The sequence below is a fragment of the Empidonax traillii genome, unplaced genomic scaffold (genome assembly GCF_003031625.1).
Source record: "Empidonax traillii isolate 1590-97213 ecotype Southwest subspecies unplaced genomic scaffold, ASM303162v1 scaffold1614:size204762, whole genome shotgun sequence".
Classification (NCBI taxonomy): Eukaryota; Metazoa; Chordata; class Aves; order Passeriformes; family Tyrannidae; genus Empidonax; species Empidonax traillii.
In genome coordinates this window covers 127,335-149,152 of record NW_020956807.1, presented here as the reverse complement: position 1 = coordinate 149,152, position 21,818 = coordinate 127,335, and the positions used below count along the sequence as shown (strand labels likewise).

Below are 21,818 nucleotides of genomic sequence, written 5' to 3'. Positions count from 1 at the left end.
ACCTTAATAAGACAGACACAGTAACGTAAGAAAAAATGGAATGCTGAAGTAATCTGAGGAAAGTGGAACTCCATCTGAGAGTAAACAGTCTTTTTACAAAAATAGATCATCTGATTTGATAATTAAGTATTCAGAATGGAAAAAAATATGAATGCATTCAATTCAGTTTTCACAGTTGATTCAGATTTTTAGAGTTGAAAACTTCATGGTTTTGAGAGAAAAAATGAACTCTGTAATCATCATAGCTATATAGTTACAAGCAAATTAAAGAAAGTTAATCTTTAAAAATAGACAGAGTTTTTAACTGGGCCAGACAGGCTTAAATATGTGCAAGAGGGTTGAAATTTCAAAAGCTTCTCAGCACTTCAAGTAGAAATTTCACTGAAGATAAAATTTATGCTCTGAAGGAGTTTTGGAAAGTCCTACCTGATACTACAATTGCTTGATTTTAGTGACAGTGAAAACTAACATTATGGCAAAGCTAATAACTCCTGCTTCTGAGTAAAAACTGGAAAACATTAAAAAAGAAAAACATTAGCAAAGACCTTTCAAATGTAATTTTGATAGAATGTCCTGGTTCAGCTTCTATCACCCACTCACAATTCAAGGAATCTTTATAATACCCTGGCCAGCCTGGAGAGAGAATTACTCCACTGGGAGATGAAAAATGCCCACCACATGGAGCTGAAAATGAAACAAAGAAAAAGGTAAATAACACAATCTTATTACACATGATTCACAATTATAAGTTTTAATACAGAACAACTGTAAGAAATAAATTTTAAAAATCCAGTTGCCAGAAGATGCAAAAAAAGGTTTCAAAGCTGATATATTCTATGGTGTTCAGAATTAGATGGAGATAACTGAATTAAGACCCTTAAAAACTTAAAATAAACTGTTCAATAATTCTGACAAAGGTTTTTTTTCTCCTGTATCTTTATAGTACAATCTATTTTCCTGCAATAAAGGACATAAACCAAAGCATAGTTTCTGCAGTATGTTGTTATTTTTGCTTTTAATTTTGAGCAGAGAGATTTGAAAAACTTGGAAAAGTTTTAGTTGAGTATAAAAGCTAGAAAGCAGTGAAGTGTTATTTAACTTTGACATAAATCCACTGTTATACCACATATATTTTGCTTGTCATGTTGGCAGTTCTTATTCCTCATTCATGAAAAAGACCTACTTACCATTCTTCCAGGATTAGCTGATATTTTTTAAGCACTTGGAAAATATATATATATATAAATATTCCGCAAGCAGAATTACTAGAAATAACATGTAATTTTTCTCTTAGAACAAGTAAGTAATTTGAAGTATTTCAGTGGTTTAATGGCACATTAATTACAGTAATGATCTCCACAACTTGTAAGAATTAAAAGGATGAAGAGCATTTCTTTGAAAACAATTTTTAAATCAATACCACCACCTCCCCTCCCCTGCCATGGTCAGGAACACCTTCCGCTAGACCAGAATCACAGAATATTCTGAGCTGGAAGGGACCCACAAGGATCTGAAGTGAATGGCCCATACAGAGATTGGACTCATGACCTTGGTATTATTGGTAGAAAGCTCTAACCAACTCAGTTAACAAATAGCTGAAGAAAATCTGGTACAGAATAAGGGAACTTTCCATTCATTCCTCAGGGTTAAGACAGTCATAGACAGGCATTCTGAGAAGTAGCAATAAAGTTTGACTGAAGCCGATTTTGGCTATGGAGGGTGAAAGTCCATCTCAAAGATGATATAATCTCACAGGTTGGTAGAGTAAGAACCACAAGACCAACACTGCTGAAGGACAGATCTGTTAGGTTTTAGTCTTGCAAAGCTCTATATGGGTTTTCAATTTCATGCTTGAATGCAAACCCATTTCACCTGATGGATCTACATGCCCATGAAAGTCAAGTGCATGTGACATCACACTTTTGTGAGATCATCTTCTCCTCTCTGTTATGGATAGGTGAGGAAAATACAGTAGTAGGGCTTGGCATGCTTTTATTTATTTACTTTCAGTAGTAGATTGATGTTCCCTAGAGAAATCAATTCACAGAATTAGCCTCAGTTATCTAAGAAATTCAGTAATTGAATCACTAGAAGTATTACCATTTTTAAGAGGTAACAAATCATAATATTTTTCTAGAAATTTAAAATATCTAGACATCTAGACAAAATAGCCAACTTCAGCGTATGCATATATGTATACATATGAACTTTATCATACATAACAATCAGGTAGGTCACATGGTAACTTACAAACACTAGGAAAACATTATTTCTTCATTCAAAAGGGTGCTAAGGAGCGATATCTCTCAGGGTTCTATCTTGGGACTGGTACTCTTTAATATCTTTATGAATGGCATAGACATGAGATCGAGTGCATCCTCAGCAAGTCTGCAGATGATATGAAGCTGAGTGGCACACTCTGTGAAGGCAGGCTGAGAGATCTGGAGTTCTTTAGCTTGGAGAAGAGAAGGCTTTAGGGAGACCTCATTGCAGCCTTGTAAAAAGAAGATGAGGAACTTTTTATACAGTCAGAAAGTGACAGGACAATGGGCAATGATTTTAAAATGAAAGAAAGAAGGTTTATATTCGATCTTAGGAAGAAATTCTTTACTCAGAGGGTGATGAAGCACTGGAACAAGTTACACAGAAGAAGCAGTGGATGCCCCATCCCTGGAGTTGTTCAAGGTCAGACTGGATGGAGACCTGAGCAGCATCATCTAGTTAATGGCACCCCTGCCCACTTCAGGGGCATTGGAACTAGATGATCTTTAAGGTTCCTTCCAAGACTACCCATTCTATGATTCTGTGCTTTGTTGGTTCTAATATATATTGTACTAAATACATTAGACTATAGAACTATGAAGGCATGACCAGTTTATTGTTATCATGGGTTTAGTTATTCTTTCCTTAATTGATAACCAAGCATTTGATCCAGACCAAATCAGATTTGGTGAGCTCCTCAGGATCTGAGGCTGGAATTTTTCCCCCCAGTTTCATTTTCTGAAGGGAAAGACGAGCTTTCTTCTTTGCTTTGCCAGACTTACTAGAAACATATACATATTTATTTACATCATGGACATCTATATGTAGGCCAAGATTTTCATTTTGCTAAGGTTTTCTTTTATTGTTCAACAATGTGTCTCAGAAAAGAACTAGTAAACTGCTTTAATTCTTTAATTTCTAAACATAGGGAAAAAAACTTTGGCCTATTACCAAAACACTTCAATATTCATTTCCAAAGCAAATGAAATATGTCAGGAAACCTTTTGAAGATGATGGATTGAAAACAGTCCTGCAGAGAGGGACTTGTGGATATTGGCAGGTGACATGAGCCAACAATGTGTATTTGCAGGCCAGAAAGCCAAATGTGTCCTGGACTGTGCCAAAAGAAGTATGGTCAGCAGTAGGTCATTTTCCCTCTCTGCTCTGCCCTTGCGAGAGCCTCTCCCATACTGGTACTGGCATACGTATCATCATCTATAATATTCTGTACATTTCCACTAGAAAAATAGATTAATTTTGCTATCTTTGACACAACTTCAAATTGAAGACTATGAATTATCATACATTTGTCTGATCTTCATTTTTTCTCAGGAGATTACTAAGCTTCTATATTAAAATCATGAACTGTTGTAAATAGGTATTTTTTATTTTTAAGGACATAACAGCCCATGTTTTCTGTACTGTGTAGGAAAAAAAAAGGCTTCTAAAAGTTATGTAGATTTCAGAATTCAATATATTACAAACATTTCTAATTATGCAGAAATAGATTTGTTTTCATCACTGATGTTTTTAAAATGGCTTTCTCACCTTTTATGTTAAAGTCTCTTTTTCATACAATCTCCAGCAAACAGTGTGAGTCAAGCAATAAAGTATTTAAACTCATATTCAACTCAAAACCAGAAGCTTAACTCTCCAGCATTCATAATCCCTATATTTTATTGTATATAGCCACGTATTCATAATGTATATGGAGCCTATAAACTACAAAGTATATCAACGAGAATAGGAATACTGGATGGCCTTATTCTGAGCCATTTTACTACCATAGTTAGAATACATTATTGTTAAACTTGTACAAAATTCCATATTCTCACCACATTTTCATGACACTCTTAAAGATTATATTTAGAATACAGAAAAAAAAACCTCTATTACAAAAATACTTCTATGAATAGTACATTAAAAATAATTCACGTTATAAAATTGCCTAAATTAGGAATAATTTGTACTTGAGGTCTCACAATAATGAAGTGTTTTGCTGCTGGTTTGGGTCTTCCTTAAAGAAATCTTTCTTACCCATCCCCTGATTCTGGTTCTTCCTGATGCTTGCAATGAAAGATTCAAAAGATTTTTTTCATTTGACTTTCACCATCACAGCCTGATATCCTAGACCCAGGAGTCCTTGCCTTTAGAATAGCTAGGCTATTTGGCTTATCCTAAAGAGCCTTGTTTTTTAGAAAATAAAACTCTCATCTTGACAAAGGATTGTTTCCCTGACCTTTTTTATATTGATTTTCATTCTCTATTCTTTTTTCTAGCTATATTTGATGGTTGCCAGACAGATTCATTCCCAATGCCTCTGTGTTCAAAACAAAACACTAGAAATATAACTTAACTAGAGGTTGTCATCAACCAGAATCTCTTTCTCAAACACACAGATATGCCAAATACTGAAAGCTAATCTTAGTCTGATCTAAGAATTCTTACAAAGTCATTTGTATTTATTTCTTTGTATAGTAAGGTACAGGGGTTGAGACAGGAAATTTCTGTATGTGAGTATGAAAAAGGCTTTGAGGATGACAGGCTAATCACTGAATGTCTTGTAGATTCATAGTTTTAGTCATGTTTTTTCAAGAGCTTATCATCAATTCTACAGAACCACAGGATATTAAGCAATACAGGAGTTGTGCAGGAAGACCAAGGTTAGAGCTTCAGCACAGGTACAACAGCACAATATTAGAATATATTATGGGAATATCCTCCATATAACCCTCTCAGAAGGATGAAAGGCACAAGGACAGGAATCTAAAAATTCAAAATCATCAGAGAGCAGCAAAAGCAGGACCACTCCACTAGAGAAGAGAAGCCAGGAGCCAAGGAAGATCACATGTGTACACATACACAAGGATACACTGAGTTAGAGCCTTCACAGACAGATCCAACCTCTCCTGAGCAAGGTGAACAAGTCTGGACCTCCATGAGAAAGGTTTGATAACAACCAAATGACCATCAGATGACGCAATTTGATGGTTTAGCTCTGAGAACTAACCATGAAGTCACATGGGCACACTGAGATAGCCAAAACAGCAGCTTTGCTGAGGCTGTGATTGACAGCCCCAGGTTGAGCAGAAAGAGGATCCTGGGCCGTGGGCAGGGCTGGAAGGAAGTCTCAGCAGAGGCTGATCAGGACTGCCCTGAAAAATGAGTGTGCTGACCCTGTCTATCTGCACCACGTTTATTATTAAATAGCTCTCTGATATAAATTGCAATTGCTAACATTTCTGCAGTGGAAGAGAAACTGCACAGCAGTGACATTCAGTGTCTCCTAGTCAGAATGTGGAGGTTATGCCTTTGACTCGATATATATGACAATGAAATTATGAGGTGTGTGTAGAGTATATATGAAACAACCGAGTAGTACAGGCAAATGTGCACACAATGACTAAAAATTCTGAACACCTTAGCAGACCAAATTACATTATTAGTTTGAAAATGTTTTCATTTGTCTTCCAATTTGATCTGAAATTTTGAAAATGTATCTAATTCTAAAGCTAATAAAAACATCTAATACAAATATATCCTTCTCTGAACCTTTTGGGTTCCAATATACGGTCCATCAGATTGTCTTCTGCACAGACTGACACTAAAAAAAATATTCCCAGTAATTTAAGTTTTTAATGTAACATTGAAAATGCAATTTAGATTTTATTGGCAGTGTTGCATAGCTCCGTGAACCCTACAAGAAAGCAGAGGCATTATAGCCTATACTAGTCTTGTCTAGTGAAACTGACCCATCTTATATCTATAAAGCAATAATAATTTACCACAGAAATGTGAGGGATATTTTAAGCAGTCACATTAATGTATTGAAATTACTCCATTTTTTTCAGGAAGTCAGTTACATAGGGAAAACAAAAACTAAGATTTTGTTTAAAATAAAAACTCATAAACCATAAATCAGATATTATATTGTTATTGATTAAATATAATCATTTTAAGCAGCTCAATTAATTTCTCCCCTTAGGAGACCTTCAACTATAGACAATTAATGAAGTAAAAATTATATTTTGATATCTATTAGTGTAAACAAGTCCAAGGAAAAAATGCAAAATACAATGTGATGTATGAAGTATTTAATTTCTATAAAAAAGGAAGATCAGTTGCTAAGGGAATCTTCCCCAGCCTAGGAGTCACTGTGGATAGAAAAAACACAAGCACTGCAACAGAGGGCTAAAACAGCTCAAGCAGTTTTAAATAGCACCGCCAAAGACCAAAAAAGAGATCAGCATCTTCATTCTAACCTAATATTATATTAAGATGTCACTGAGCTGTCAAATAATTTTTAATTGTTCATCTGTTTGAATCAGGAAGTCAATAGCTGTATATTGAAGAAAACCTATATGATACTGGGTGAGAAAAAAATTTAAAAATCTCAAAGCAACAAACCCCTACAAAACCCCCAGACTTCTGCTCAAGGACATTGAGTGACAAGTTGGCAAGAGATTTAAATATCGTGGTTGAAGAACAAGAGCCTCCAATATACTAAAATAAAGTTTGGAGAAAAAAGAAGGATTTTTTTATTTTCTTCTTCCCTGATATTTCTTTCTCCTAAGTATTAAGTAGGCCAATCACGATATTGATTGGACTGGAATTCCAAACTGCAGAGATTAATATTATTGGCGCTCTTCTAGCACTGAAACTCATTGCTTCAAATATTTTTTCAAATCAGACAAATATATTCTTTAAAAAGAAGTGGGAAAAAAAAAAAAGGCAAGAGTGATCCTTTCAAGTAAAATACATCTTTTGAAAATGATAGTTCCTCCAGTACCAAATAGGAGCTATCTGAAAGTATGAAGAGTGTAAAATATTCACATTCCAGTTCTAAAAAGGTTTCTTAGGTTGGCCTTCATCATTACACATGCATGCAGCATTGTTTACATCACTGATAAGTATGACATTTTTTTCCATGTTTATCTTCTGTCCTTATAACTGTTATAAGAAAAATTCAGTCCTGCAGACAGGTTTATAATAAAAACTCATACCTTACTAGACTCCTTTATTAAGGGCTAGGCTTCACAGTAGCTTTGTGCTATCCATCTGCAAAAATCTGAACTTCATTTAGTGACAAAACACATTACATCAAATTCTCCTGAACCAGAAAGAAATATCATACATACCTCCACACTTAGGAATAGGTCCACTCCACATTACTTTTCCATCCATTAGCATACAAGTAATTGTTTCAGTTCCTTGTGTTTTAATAAATCCTTCTTCACATATAACAGAAATTGAGCTTCCCAGTTGAAAATTGTCTCCAAAACGCCGAGCATTGATTGGCACTCCGGGATCTGGACACTCATTATGTCCAAATGCTTTTTAAGAAGAAAAGAAAAAGGGTGGGTGAGGGGAAATAGTGTGATAACTCTTGCAAGTAACAGGACACTTTTAGGGTTTTGTTCTGCAAGTAAGAACAAAAAATTCACATGAGGAAACAAAGGTAACAATAAGAAATAAAAAAAATTGATCAACAGCAGAAAATGTACACCAGTGCCAAAAATTGATTAAAGTATAAAGTTATACCAGCATGAATCTCATCTAGGACAGCTAAGTGCTGGCAGATTTCAGCAATGGTTAAGTTCTTCTTTCCAGCAGTCCATCCTATCTAATGTAACAATGGGCCAGGAGCATCCTTCAGAAAGTCAGGGCAAGCATCTATGTTATAATAACTTTAGTCACCTTTTTTACATCCAATTCACTGTCATACCATTTGAGCCATACTGACCTCAGTGTGCCTAATACTACCATAGTTTATTTTGTTTCCTGTACTGAATGCTCATGAACAGTGACAAAAGTGGTTTTGTTGGCAAAAGAAAGAAAATTTAAACTTTAAACATAGCATTTTGTTTCGGGCGAAACAAATTCCTAGTATGTACAAATCTTTCCAAAATTTCATGTTTATCTATGGACAAAGTGAAAAATTTTAATTTATGTGTATACATCTGGATACTATAACTTGTCCACGTCTTTTACTATAAAACACACTTTACACTTGGAGAAGAAAGATCATCATCCTACCAGAAATGAGCAATGTCATATTTTTAACATTATCATTAAATTATATGTATTAGTTATCGTCATTTGATGCTTTATTTATGAATACTGCACATACATCTTATATTTTTTAAAATTATGATTTTTCAGTGAGAACAAATATTAAAAGTGTGATGTCCACCTTCATCGCATATGACTTCAAATCATATCTTCAGAAATATGCTTACATATGAAGACATCAGAAAGGACTATGCCCTAAAAAGATGTTTTTCACTTTTTTTTTCCTGCAGTTTTACTGATGTGTCTGCTGGCCAAAATATACCCATGAAATTTTTTAAAAGTAATATTTCATTAACTTAGCAGAAAGTTTTCTCAGATGTTGCATTTCAAAGGTATCACAAATCATAGCAACAGACAAGAAAAAGGATTTATTTATTGACATTTTGACTTAGGAAATGTCACAGATATTGAGAACGAAAACAGTGCTTTCACTGAATAGTTGTCTACCATTCAAGGGTGACAATAAAAATTATGCGATCCCATACTTTTTCATAGGGTTACAAAAAATTTTCCAATACTTTATGCACAGTCACCACTTTTAGGAAGGGAATTGATTGTCTGTTTTTCTTACTACCTTCAAGCAACACAGAGATAGATTTTCAATATTGTTATCTGTAAACGTAGATAAATTTTGACGCCAGGTTTAGCTTGCTTGTGTATGACACCAGTTTATTAAGACTGCAAAATCAATTCATTGCTCTATATTTCAGCTCAGGAACTGCTGCTACTGCTGCTCCTATGGAATTAATTGTACTGTATAGAATGGCTTTGGGAGGCAAGACAGTGAAAGATAATCCTTCCCAGCAATGGCAGTCACTTTCTTAGCCTGGCTGCGGTTACGTTATTTGATGGGCTAAAGTCACTCTGCTGCTGCTTCTAAAAAGCTTCATGGTGGAGCTGTCCTATCATACACAAACCTTAGGATGGAAAGAAAAAGAACTCAGGGGTATATATCCTTAATTATATTAATATATTACCCATAAACAATAAATCAAGAAACCATGGTTCCTTATCAACTATTATATGTAAACAAGAGATCTAATTTTCCTGGCCTGTATACTCATTAATTACCATGACTGTACAGGTGTACTAAGCAATATCTGGAAAAAATGCCAGGAAGCATAATGATAGATCAAGGTGATGATATTCTGATATTAACTAAGAATGATGTTAAAGTAGGCATTTTCTATTAAAAAAAAAAAAAAAAGTGCAGGAGAGGAATTGAAGAGATCTCATGAGACAGGAAGGCAGAAATGAACTCATCCAATTTACAGTCTGCTGTAAAACATCTTTGGCAATAGCACCAGCAAGGAGTGGTCCAGTGGCACAATTAATTGTTTTAGTGGATTGCCCTATGAAGAGCTTCAGCTGATAAGTCTAGTAATAGGTAGAAAAGATAGCCCTTTCAGAGGAAAACATCAGAGAAGAAACCAAAGTTAAGAGAATGTAAAATAACAAAGAGATACTTCATACTCAAAATTATTGTGAAATATAATAAAAGGCTCGTAATATCCCTTAAATTGAGGAGTTCAATGCACATAGCTTACTAGAGGGAAGCTTAGAGGATGACTGGCTTTATAAACACCTTCACAGAGACCAGAAATGTGACTAGCAGTTCCTGGGTTTAGGATATAAAGGGGAAACAAGGAGCCAGGTGTAAGAATGCAGTTCTGTAGCAACTTAAACCAATGTAAATTCAGGTTGCTACGTTCCTGTGTCTGCTGTACCCAGTAAAACTCACTTCTGCCTCATCCTTCAAGCTGAAAATCATAGCCTTTTGAGTTCCTATTCTTTTGGTTATTGTAACATTCTCTGCATCACACATTTTCAAGTCACATATTTCTGTGGTCTTGTCCCAAAATTTAACTTCCAACAAAACTTGAATTCATGTTTAGTTATACTGGAAGGAGAATGATTATCTGAGATCACATATCTTGCAGTAATAAAAATAAAAATGGGGCTAAAATAGTTTCTGAGAAGTGCCATTAAATAGTCAGACTTTGTAACAGTAACTCAGTTTTATTCTTCTCCATTCAATACCTCAGAAGCATCAATGATGATATTTACAATACTAGCCTACATTCTTTTTAGAGAAGTAATCAAGTACTACTGTTTCTGTGACATACTATTCTTGAATAGTGACATACTCTTGAAGTGGGCAAAAAGAGATTGATAACTTTGAAATATACCAACCAGAGCGTTAGAGGAAAATTGATGCTTTTAATTAACTTTGGGTTTACAAATGCTAAGACAGAGTGAAATTCTACCAGTTCCTTTTTTTTAATCATCTCTCTTGCCCTTAAACTATTTATTAAGGAAAGATTACTTCTATAATTTATCAGACTGCAGCTGTCTTTACTGAAGAAAGTTTAGACACATTCTTTGGAGATGTTTTGCTTTTGTAAGTAGATTTTAGCTACAGAGTTTAACAAATACATGAACACCTCCATTCTAGCTTCATGAAAAGAACAAAAAATATAAATGTCTTTAGCTACTCAAATATAGAAACAACTTCTTTAAATTAATTCTTTTCAGAGTCAGTTTCATTATACAACTGGTAAAAGTTAATATTGGAAGGTTGCTTCTTTATAAAAATAAAAATATATCATTTGGTACTATTAGTGCAAACTTTAATGACTGCTAATTGAGATATTGTGATCAGACTACCACATGCCCAAGGAATTCTGTAAGTTTTTTAAAGGAGCAGAATTCATCTGAAAGGTATATTTCTATGGCTCTGAAATATTAAATCTGGTCTTGACAGTGTTTTATGAATTGTTGTATTTCAAAATAAAAAGTAAATATAAGGATTATTCTACGCTAATCATCTGTATGTTTAATTTTTACTATAAATCCTACTTTAACTGAGATATATTTAATTCCAGTTTTGCAAAATTGGATGATGTGAAAACATTGACTTATACATAAGACTTATCCAAGAAGACTACCTTAGATTCTCCAATAATTGAGTTTGTTTTTCTCATCACTAAATTTAGGCTTGACAACATTGATCACTTTTGAGTCAGTAGAAATCTCAAATGTGTTAAAAGAACATGCAAGAGAAGAAAATATAAAGCAAATTTTACAACTTCTGTAAAGAAATACGGATTAAAAATCTCATTTTAATTGTAACTGATTTTATATTTCAGTAGTTCTGAATAACCCCTGACTTTCCAATAATTAGTATTAAGATATTTAGCTACCTCTCAAAGTTTAGTTTGCAATGATAAAAAACAATAAGAAGCCATCACATTTTCTTAATATTTACACTCTACATTTGTGAGAAATGAACTGAGGATTCAGCCGATAAGATAGGTTGGGAGTTGAAATATAAGACAACATTGGAAAAAGAATGTTTGCAGAATAATCTGGTGTCAGCTCATCTCTAAGTCTTAATAAATACTTCTCTGAAAGACTGACGACCTAAAACAAAACAAAAGAAAAGAGAGAAAAATCAAAGACAGAGAGGGAAAGATGATGTAAGAAAAGTAAAGACCCACAGGGGAATTTATTCCTTGAAATATTATGAAAAATAATTTTAAATCTTAGCATTCCCTGAAAAAAAAGTGGATTCTGGGTCTCTCAATGACAAACCTCACTTAATCTCATTTCCTCTTTGGTTTAATGGATCCTCTTTGGTTTCTTTTGGTGTTGTGTTTTGTTTTTTAAGTAAAACATCTTAAAAAACAAAGATTAATTTTTTTTTTCCACATAGACAAACAGGTAACACATTATTCTGGGAATGGGAAATGTAGGTATACAACTCTCCTTCAAATGATGCAGTTGAACATTGTCTTACATCTTAAGTAAGCCTCTGGAATTATATATGCACTTCATCAGTAGGGAAAAAGACAGGAATGGCACTAATTACTCATGACATCAGACTTTTGAGAATATCAAAATATACTTTTTTTTTTTTTTCTCATTATGTCTATCTGTTGGCATGGAAAGCCTCGAACATCAGAAAGAAAAGAAAACAAACAAATAAAGAAAAAAATCCAAATGTGTGAGGTGGATGAGGTAGAGAAACTCTGATTGGAGGATATGCTGATCCTCCCAATAGACACTCTCTTATCCCTACCATCCTTTACACATAGCTGCAAGACTGGAATTTCAGGCATTTCCGCTCCTTCCAATTTCCTTCCAACTCCCCAAAAGGAACAACTTGGCTAAACTCAATCATTCTTATTTCACTGCTGGAGTGGCAAAATTTAATTTTGCATATGCTCCCAGCAAAGTTTCCCACTGTATTTTGCAGTTATTCATGCTGTGGCTTTACAAATTGCTTCACCACATCTTTCTGGGTTTTGGTGTGGGATAAATGCCAAAAATCTTGACAGAAACACAACATAGGCAGCTCTTCATACGTCCTTCAGAAGAAATGTAACAGTTCTGCTAGGAAAAACTAAGGTGGATAAGCGCTAATGATATTTTGTACTGGTGAAGATATTTAATATAACTTTCAATTATTATTATGCTGTCAGTAAATGATTGTAAGGAGAGTAAAACAGAGAAAAAGAAAACAAGTCTATTGTGGTTTAACTTAGATAAGAGTTTCTAAGGCTGCTCACTTTAACTGCAGTGACTAGGAGCTACCACAGACTGCAATCATTAGCTCCAGGATAATACATACATTCATAGCTAAAGTAGCATATGAGTTCTCAAGAATAACGGTTTGTACATGTAATGATGGCGATTAATATTACGTAGCACAAACTGCACTATCAGCAAGTTTAGTAAAGTCCTGTTATACAAGTTGAAACTTGCCTGGTTTATCAGTCATCAAACAATGATAGCTAAAGCCATAAATTAGAAATATCCACTTTTTTTTTTTCTAAAGCCACAAATGAAAAATATACACACACTTTCAGCCCTAGCACAGAATTTGTATGATAATCTAAACACCTAATTTAGCATTTTTGTGAAGGTGTATTGCAATAGTGTCATGTTTACATATTTATGCCTACCTCCTAAACTGTATGTTGAAAGAGGTACACAATTAAAAAATACTATTACTCACTGTTATAAGTGATGTTAAATCCACGTCCTGACATTGAATGGTCAGCTTGAAATTCCAGACGCAAAATATGGCCATTACTGGTAAGATGGGAAGGAACTTCAGCACCAGTAAATGTTCCTATTATGGGGGAATCTGGGGAATCACCATCTTTAACTGCAAGGAAGTCAAACTGAGATTCCAAGTCAAAGTCATTAAAGGAGAGATGAATTCGGCTTCCAGGGTCTGAAATTATTGTCCAGATACAGTTTAAATTATTTCCATATCCCTCTGGATAATCAGGTGAAAGAACTGTTCCCATTGGTGCAGTAAAGTTGGAAAGGCAAGGAACTGCCAAAAAAGAAGAGAGAGAGAGAGATTAGATAACAGAATAACACATTTCAGGAAGGACTTATTTGAGTGCTAAATTTTTGTAAGAGATCCTAAAACTTGCTGATTACCTCAACTGGATAATTCATTATTTTTAATGATCTGTGAATCTGGAAGAAAGGTTGATTGTTTTTAATCTTCATATTTCCTTCCTCTCAATAAAACTACATCCTAAGCAGAGCCCCCAAGAAATAAAGAACATCTTTGTTACATTGGAAATCCACAGCAGTGCTTACACTTTACTTATGATAACAATCACTTGGCACCACTTATTTTCTCTTGTAGGGAATTATTTAGATGAGCAGACCTCCCACAGAGCACATTAAAGGGGCAGAAAGTCAATAGTGCCCTTATCATTTGTTGTTCACACAGCAGCACCAGAAATTAACAAGCCTCAAAGAGACAACAGTTGTTTGTTGTTATCAGGATGATGTTTTATATTCAGCCAATTCAGTTAAGCCATACTAAATTGAGTTGCAGAGATGACAGCAATTGATTGCTCTCTGAATATATTTGATCCTTACTATTTTAGTGGAAAATTTAAGAAAGGTGCTGCCACAAATATGTATAACAACATTGGTTTTACTCATGCTGTATAATGCAATTGGAAGAGAGCTATAAATGTCTGTGATAAGTGCTAAAAGGTATTCATATATAATACATGGGAAAATGTAAATAATTTAAAAACTTGATTTCAATTCCACAACTTCTAATGTAAGGTAATATATTAACATATAAGACTAGCTATAAAAAATGTATTATACATATAAAATCTACAGAATCCTACCAAAAAAAAGCCAATAATAAAACATTGTATCAAATCACATAAAGACAAGTGCTTTAATAGTTGCTATAAGAAAAAAAAAAACATTTTAGCTGTTCTAGAACCCGTCTTGGGCGTAATCATTAGGCAAATCCACCACTGATCAAATTAAATTCATCCAGTCATCAGAATTAATTTTATTGTGCTAACTCTTAAATCAATCACACAAATTATTAACTATAAGTAAAAACTTATCATAATGTTATGTCTTAAAAATAATAAGAAAATATTTGATACATACAAATACAGATTGGTATGTTTGCAGACCACTGGTTGTTTTCTTGGCAAATGATAGATTTCTCTCCAATTAATTCAAATCCAAACTGACACTCAAACCTTAAAACATCACGATTAGAAAATCCATCCCCTTCTCTGATACCATACAGTGGTGTTCCAGGATCCCCACAGCTTTCCTTTTCAATTTCTGTTGAAATAAATAAGAAATTTATTTATAGAAGAATAAAACAAACTCCCTCCAGGTATATGCTGTCATCTAGAAAATTCTAAGCAAATTATAATCTACATAAGAACAGTTGCCAAAATGCACCACTGAGTCTGATTCTATACTCAAGCTTCTTAAGGAGGAAATTTCATGTAAGGAATCCCATCAAGGGGAATGAGTGAGTGGTTGGTTGGTGCTTAGTTGCTGGCTAGGGTTAAACCACTGCAAGATTAGGGCCTTAGACAAATCAGAACTGTTTGTGTTTGTAGAATACTTGAAATTCAAAGGATATGAGGAAAAGTATTTCTATGCTATTTTATTCTGTAAAATTTTAGAGAATAATAACATTAAGTAAAATATGACCAGTAGTACATGAACTCTTAAAAGTAGAAACGGAGACCTCTCCACGTTTCAATACAGGTCAAATTGATGAACCAATGACATGGCAAAGAAAGGGAATAGAAACAGAGTAAAAGAGAGGCCAGAAATAAATATGTAGGTATATATACAAAATTATATATACACACATTATGTAAACACATACAAAAATATCTTAGCTATACTCAAATAACATTTTTCCTCAGTAGTCTTAACTGCAAGGAATCTGAATGATTCTGCCCCATTTTTACAACTGTTAGAGCTGTTATATTCCCTCAAATTGCATCTTGCTCTGAACTTTCAGCGGTAGTCAGAGGCATGGAGAGATCTTCTAAAAGCATTTCCACTCATGCCTTTCACAAGTTCACAGGGCAGTTCAAGTCATAATTATAGATGAGAGTTGGAAGAGACCTTAAATATCCTCTAGTTTCAGCTCTCCTGCCATAGCCAGCTTGGGTTCCAGTAGATCGGGTTACTAAACACCCTGCCCAAACTAACTTTGAATTATGGAGCATCCACAACTTCTCTGGGACACGTCTTCCTGTTTGCCATCACCCTCATACTGAAAAATGTCTTACTTATATCCAGTGAAAATCTACCTTCTTTCAGTTTAAACACATTATCTATCATCCTAGCACTGCACTCAGTGATAGAGTCCCTCCCCATCTTCCTTGTAAGCCCTCTTTAGGTGCTGAAAGGTTGCTTCAAGATCTCCCCAAAGTCTTCTCTTCTCCAGGCTAAATGACCCAACTCTCTTAGCATGTCTTCATAGGAGAGATGTTCCAGCCCCCTGATCATGTTCATGGCTTTCCTCTGGACACACTCTGTCAGGCTCAAGTTTTTCTTATGCCATGAGCCCCAGAGCTGGAAGAAGTAATTCAGTTGGGGTGTCCCAAAAGTGGAGTAGAGGGGGAGAATCACTTCCCTTGACCTGCTGGCCACACTTCTTTTGATGCGGCGTAATGTGCAATTGATTTCCAGCTCTGCAAGAGCGCATGGGCAAGTCAGAGCAGTTTTTCATCCACCAATATCCTCAAATCATTATCTGCATGTCTGCTCGCAATACACTCTTCACCCAGCCTGTAGCCTTATTTGGGATTGCCCTGATCCAGGTGCAGGACTTTGCACTTGGTGTTGTTGAACCTCCCAAGGTTCACAAAGGCCCACCTCTCAAGCCTGTCCAGGTCTCTCTGGATGGCATCCCTTCCCTTCAGTGTGTTGACCACACCACACAGCTTGGAGTCACCAGAAAAATTGTTGAGGTTGCACTCAATCCTACTGCCCATGTCCTTGAAACAGATGACACTGGCCCCAATGTGGACCCCTGAGTGACATCGCTCATCACTGGTCTCCACCCAGAGACTGCAACTTACTGTTGACTGCAACTCTGAGGGTGACCAGCCAATTCCTTATTCACTTGTAGTGTAGTATATTTGTCAAATCCACGTCTCAATTTTAGAAAAATAAGGATGTTGAATGGGACAGTACCAAATGTTTTGCACATGCCCAGGTAGGTCATTCCAGTCACTTACTTCCTTTATTCACCAACACTGTAGAGCCAATGTAGAATGAGACTGAGTTTGTCAGGCACGATTTGCCTGTACTGAAGGCATTTTGGCTGTCATCAATCACCTCCTTATTTTCCATGTGACTTAACATAATTTCCAGAAGGACCTGCTCCATGATCCTGCCAGGCATAGAAGTGAGACTGACTGGCCTGTAGTTGCCTGGGTCTTCCTTTTTCATTTTTTAAAAATGGGGGTTATGTTTTCCCATTTCCACTCAGTGGGAACTTCAACAGTCTGCCACAACTTTTCAAAGACAGTGGATAGAGGCTTAGGAATTTCATCTGTCTCCTCCCTCAGGACACTCAAGTGCATCTCATCAGGTCCCATCAGCTTTTACATCTTCAGGTTCTTTAGATGGTCTTTAACCTGGGTGGTCTTTTGTGGTGGGGGACACTTCATTCTCCCAGTCTGTGTTTCCATTCTGTGAGGTGAATGCTGTGGCTAGAGCACTTGCTGTGCTTAGTGAAGGACACAGCAGAAAGATTTTTGAGTACCTCAACCTTCTTCTTATTTGTTGTAGCCAGGTTCCCTGTTTCACTCATTACTGCGGGTACAGTTTCTTTCATCTTCCTTTGTTCTCCCATGTACCTGAAGAAACTCTCATTGTTATTTTTCATTCCCTAGTCAGGCTCAGCTCCAGCTGTGCTTTGGTTTTCTTGATCCCCTGTCTGAGATGTGGGTGGGACCTCAGGAGGTGTCCAGGCTCAAAGCAGGCCCAGCTCTGAGATAAGATGAGGTTGTTCAGAGATTTATCCAGCTGGGTCCAGAAAACCTCCCAGGATGAAGATAGAAAAATGGCCTTGGAAGGAAATTCACCAGTTCTTTCAGCACCCTTGGGTGCAGTCTGTTATGCATTAGAAACTTGTAAAGAAAATATTGTGCTCAAGATAAGAAACTTAAGAATGCACTCATCATCTACAAATAGAGGAAATACAGTACCTAAGTAACAGAAATTCAGAACAAAATGGTTTTTTCCTTGTGTAGTCCAACTATCAAAAACTTCTTTCATGAGAAATGCTAAGCATAAAAAGGATAGATATCTTAAAAATAAATTTAATTTATCACATGTAATAACAGGAACAAATATCCCTATACCATAGTTCAAAAATTTCTCTTTACAGATTTTTTTGTTTCTTTACACTTCCATATACAGTAGTTTGACTACAAGAAAAAAACAAACAGCAAGTTTTGATTTTAACTCAATTTTTCTGGAGTAATATTTTCAGCAGCATGCACCTGATTTCTCAAAGCTTTCAGCTGTTAAGGTTCCAAATAGAATTAAAATGTGACAAGAAGCAAATAAAGAACATTCCATTTTAAAAAGAAAATGAAAAAGTGTTGAAGATTATTTTAAAAAAGACTTCACAGAGTTTTGAAAGGTTTTATTTTTCTGTTTGGTTAAAGAAAAATCAAAAACTACAAAACTGTTTAATAATAAGCACAAAACCCATGAACTTTTCTTATTGCTTTATTTCTTTTTGGTTTTGGTGGTTTTTTTAACAGTTCTAGGAGAAGACTGATATAATTTACAATTTTTAAAAATATAAAACCAGGTTCAAACCCTCCTGAGATCACAGACCTCCCATAACAGTTACAGCTGTCCAGAAGGAACAATGTAAAATATCCCAGAGAACACATGAACTCACTCCTCCTGTCTTCAGTGAGACTGTTAATGTCAAACCTACAGAAATGTTAAGTTTTTAACTGCCAAACAAATAAAAAGTTTTCCTAGGCTGCCCTTGTGGATTAATATCATTCTAAGTGTCTAAGTTACTTCATATTTCATTTAGGAAAACAAATGCATTCTGTAAACTAGTTCTCCAATAAAATAGTTTCCTTTGGGGCTATTAATCTGATGTAGCTAGGCAAATGGCTGTCCTTAATTAGTATTTCATCCCAAACAACAAAAGTTTCCATGTTTTTTTTCAAATTTGAAAGTTTGAAAATTGAGCAAAGCTATCCCTATTAGGACTTAAAGGAACAGTTTATTCATTCAAAAATTGCTAGGTAGACTATAGTTATTTACAGGAGCTAGCTGGAAAAAAAAAAAGTTCCTTTGTCCTATGTGATTGCTGTATTTGAGGGATTACATCCACAGCCTTATAGTGAATTTCCTTTCATAAATGAAATTAAGTTGGACAAATGCTATATGAATAACAGGCTTAAATGAAATAAAATGTCCCTAAACCTCATTTGTATCTATTTATGTTTATAGCAAATATTTCTTCAGTACTTCAAATTTTCCATGCTTGAATTGCTTGCAACACTCTTATATACTCTCTGTAAATTTTGTATTAGCATCACTTCATCTCTGAATTTGAAACAGAATATTTTTGTCATTACTTAACTCTCCTCAGGAGCAGAAATGATAGGGTTGGGTTTGTTGTTTTGTTTGGAGTTTTGTTGTTGTTGCTTGTCTTTGTTTTTTGTTTTTGTTTTTTTTTTTTAATTGAAGTGTAAATAGTTTTTAGATTTGTTTAGAGAATATCAACAAACTTCTTTTAAAACAGGAAACAAACATGCTGGTTCCTGGGCTTTTGTCAGATAATCACATTTTAAATAACAAGATCTAATTCATATTTGTTTGAATTCACTAAGTGGAAAATTATATTCACATTTTTTACTGCTAGCTCCTCCACTTGTGTTTCAGCTTCCCTGCAATGTGTACTTGTTTCAAAAACTCCTAAGAAGTTAGGTTCGGAGCCTGACAGAGCCTCTCTTCTTCATAAACTCATTCTAGTCCCTCATTGTAAATAATTAACTTATGACAAATAGAAATAATTTACCGTTGTTTTAAGATTAGCAGAAAAAATCAGTAAATTTTCAGACAGCTCAATTATTAATACCATAACTCAAACTTAGAAAAATTCCACGACTATAAAATTGGAAATTTCAGTATGTGGGACCAAATAGAGAAGAGAAAAGGTATTTGGGCCACTCTTCTGGAACATAACTTGAATTCCTATAAAAAACTGTGTGTAAGAGTCCACTGCTTAATATTCTAGTTGGATTAAAAATGTCACTAATTAAAATACCTTCTTTCATATAATGCACATTTAAAAAAAAATGTTGCAATTCATAGCAGAAATTATTATAGAGTATATTTTAGTGGAAACACTATTCTACGAGATATGGCATAGTATGGCATTTCTACTATTCTACTATTTCTGTGATATATGGCATTGTTACATATAATGGCTACCTTGAAAAGTCAAAAGTAAATTTATTGGTTAAGCACATTCTTGTATTTTATTTTACATTTTGATTACTTTGTAGTCTTACATGTTGATTTTTGTTCTCTTTTATGATTTAGTCTGCTTTTTGAGATTTGCACTTCATGTTAGCTATGTTAAGATATAGCTAGGATGGATATTTGTTTTCCTCTGGTCACTACCACTGACTAATAAATCTGTCATATAAAAGATAAAACACTGCTATTTATGCCTAATAATAAAAACCACAACATGCTAATGTTATTTCTGTTAAATAGTCCCTTTTTTCTTCGTAGACTTATAGAAGGAGAAAAGAACCTCTAACCATAAATAAAATTTGTTAAATATGTCAAAAATTAATCAGACATGTTCTTTTGTGGTTTAAGGCTTCTGAGACAGAAAAAAAAATCCATTCTGGTTTTCAGATTTTTTTCCACAAAGAAGGACATTAAGAGTAAAGAAGGCATAATTTCTGGTGATGTAAGAGATCTATAATTTTTAAAAGACTAACTCCTGGTAATACTCTGATGATTTCGGATAGGCACTTCAGAAACTCAGTGTGCAAATTTGTAGTTTGTAGCTGCACAGCAGTAAATTAGGTTAATAATTGCCAAAGTATTTTATAACAAGAAATATCTAGAAAACATATCGAAGGGGAAAATTAAAATAATAATATATAAAAAATAACCTAGCCATCTCATTTTCTTTTAAATTATCTTTATGTTATTTCTGGATATCACTTTGAAAGGTTTCACATATTTCTAACCATAGATGTATGGAAGGGAGAGCTCAAGGCTAGAGTAGCCACTAGTATAGGGATAGCAAGATAGGAATGTTCTTTTTCTCTTACCCTCCATCTCTGTGAAGGACAGGCCCATTTTGGAAGTGACTAAATGGGGCCTTGGGGAAAAGAAATGGTCATTTACTACATAAATGCATTTTGACAGAATCACACTGGGGTTAGGGCTTGCAGAGGTAGCTTGCCTATCTTTTCCCTCCTCTAACTCAAGGGAAAATAAAAGATCAGAATGTGATTCTTATAAGAAAAACAATTTTGAAAGAAAAGTGATCACTGGTGCACAGTGGAAAAGTACAATACTGAAGACTTGTTACCACTTCAGCAGACATTCAACATCTACAGTCCTCCAGAGAAACACCAAGCAAAGACCAATCACTGCTTACTTTAGCAACATTTTAAAATAATGCCCTTTTTTTTTTTTAACTGACCATATCAGTGGAAATGTGAAATACAACTAGATTTGTTTAGTCATTAGTAAAATTGGATTTGAATTAATTATATATTATTTTTTAAAACAAAGAATACTTGGATTAACTAAATACTAGAATGTGAAAAGAAACAGTGTTTAAGTATGTGATTCAAAGAGGATGAAGTTGGCTGTTTAATATTTGAATTTGTTATGCCAAAGCTACAGAAATTCAGCATCATATATTGACATACTGACATCTTGCAAGATAATGCGAAAAAATATATATAATCCCAGTTTGAAACACTAGGGTATGTACAATTCATACACACATTACTGAATACATATATCTCACTTAATTGTGAAATTGCTGTGCCAGTGTTCCCAATGCAGGATTTGCTTATTCAAAAAGTTAGGAAAATATGCCTATATATATTTCACAGAATCACAGAATGGGTAAGGCTGGAAGG

The 21,818-nt window shown here is 34.6% G+C and overlaps 1 protein-coding gene across 1 annotated transcript in view; it reads right to left on the bottom strand.

The window, feature by feature from the left end:
* The window catches only part of LOC114070596 (CUB and sushi domain-containing protein 3-like), a gene marked incomplete at both ends in the record, with an annotated part of 188,391 nt that overhangs the window by 45,320 nt on the left and 121,253 nt on the right, over positions 1-21,818 (bottom strand). The window contains 4 exons of the mRNA XM_027908106.1: positions 546-684; positions 7,401-7,595; positions 13,355-13,681; positions 14,785-14,967. Coding sequence (XP_027763907.1) covers positions 546-684; positions 7,401-7,595; positions 13,355-13,681; positions 14,785-14,967 — 844 coding nt within the window. The remainder of the gene's footprint in view (positions 1-545; positions 685-7,400; positions 7,596-13,354; positions 13,682-14,784; positions 14,968-21,818) is intronic.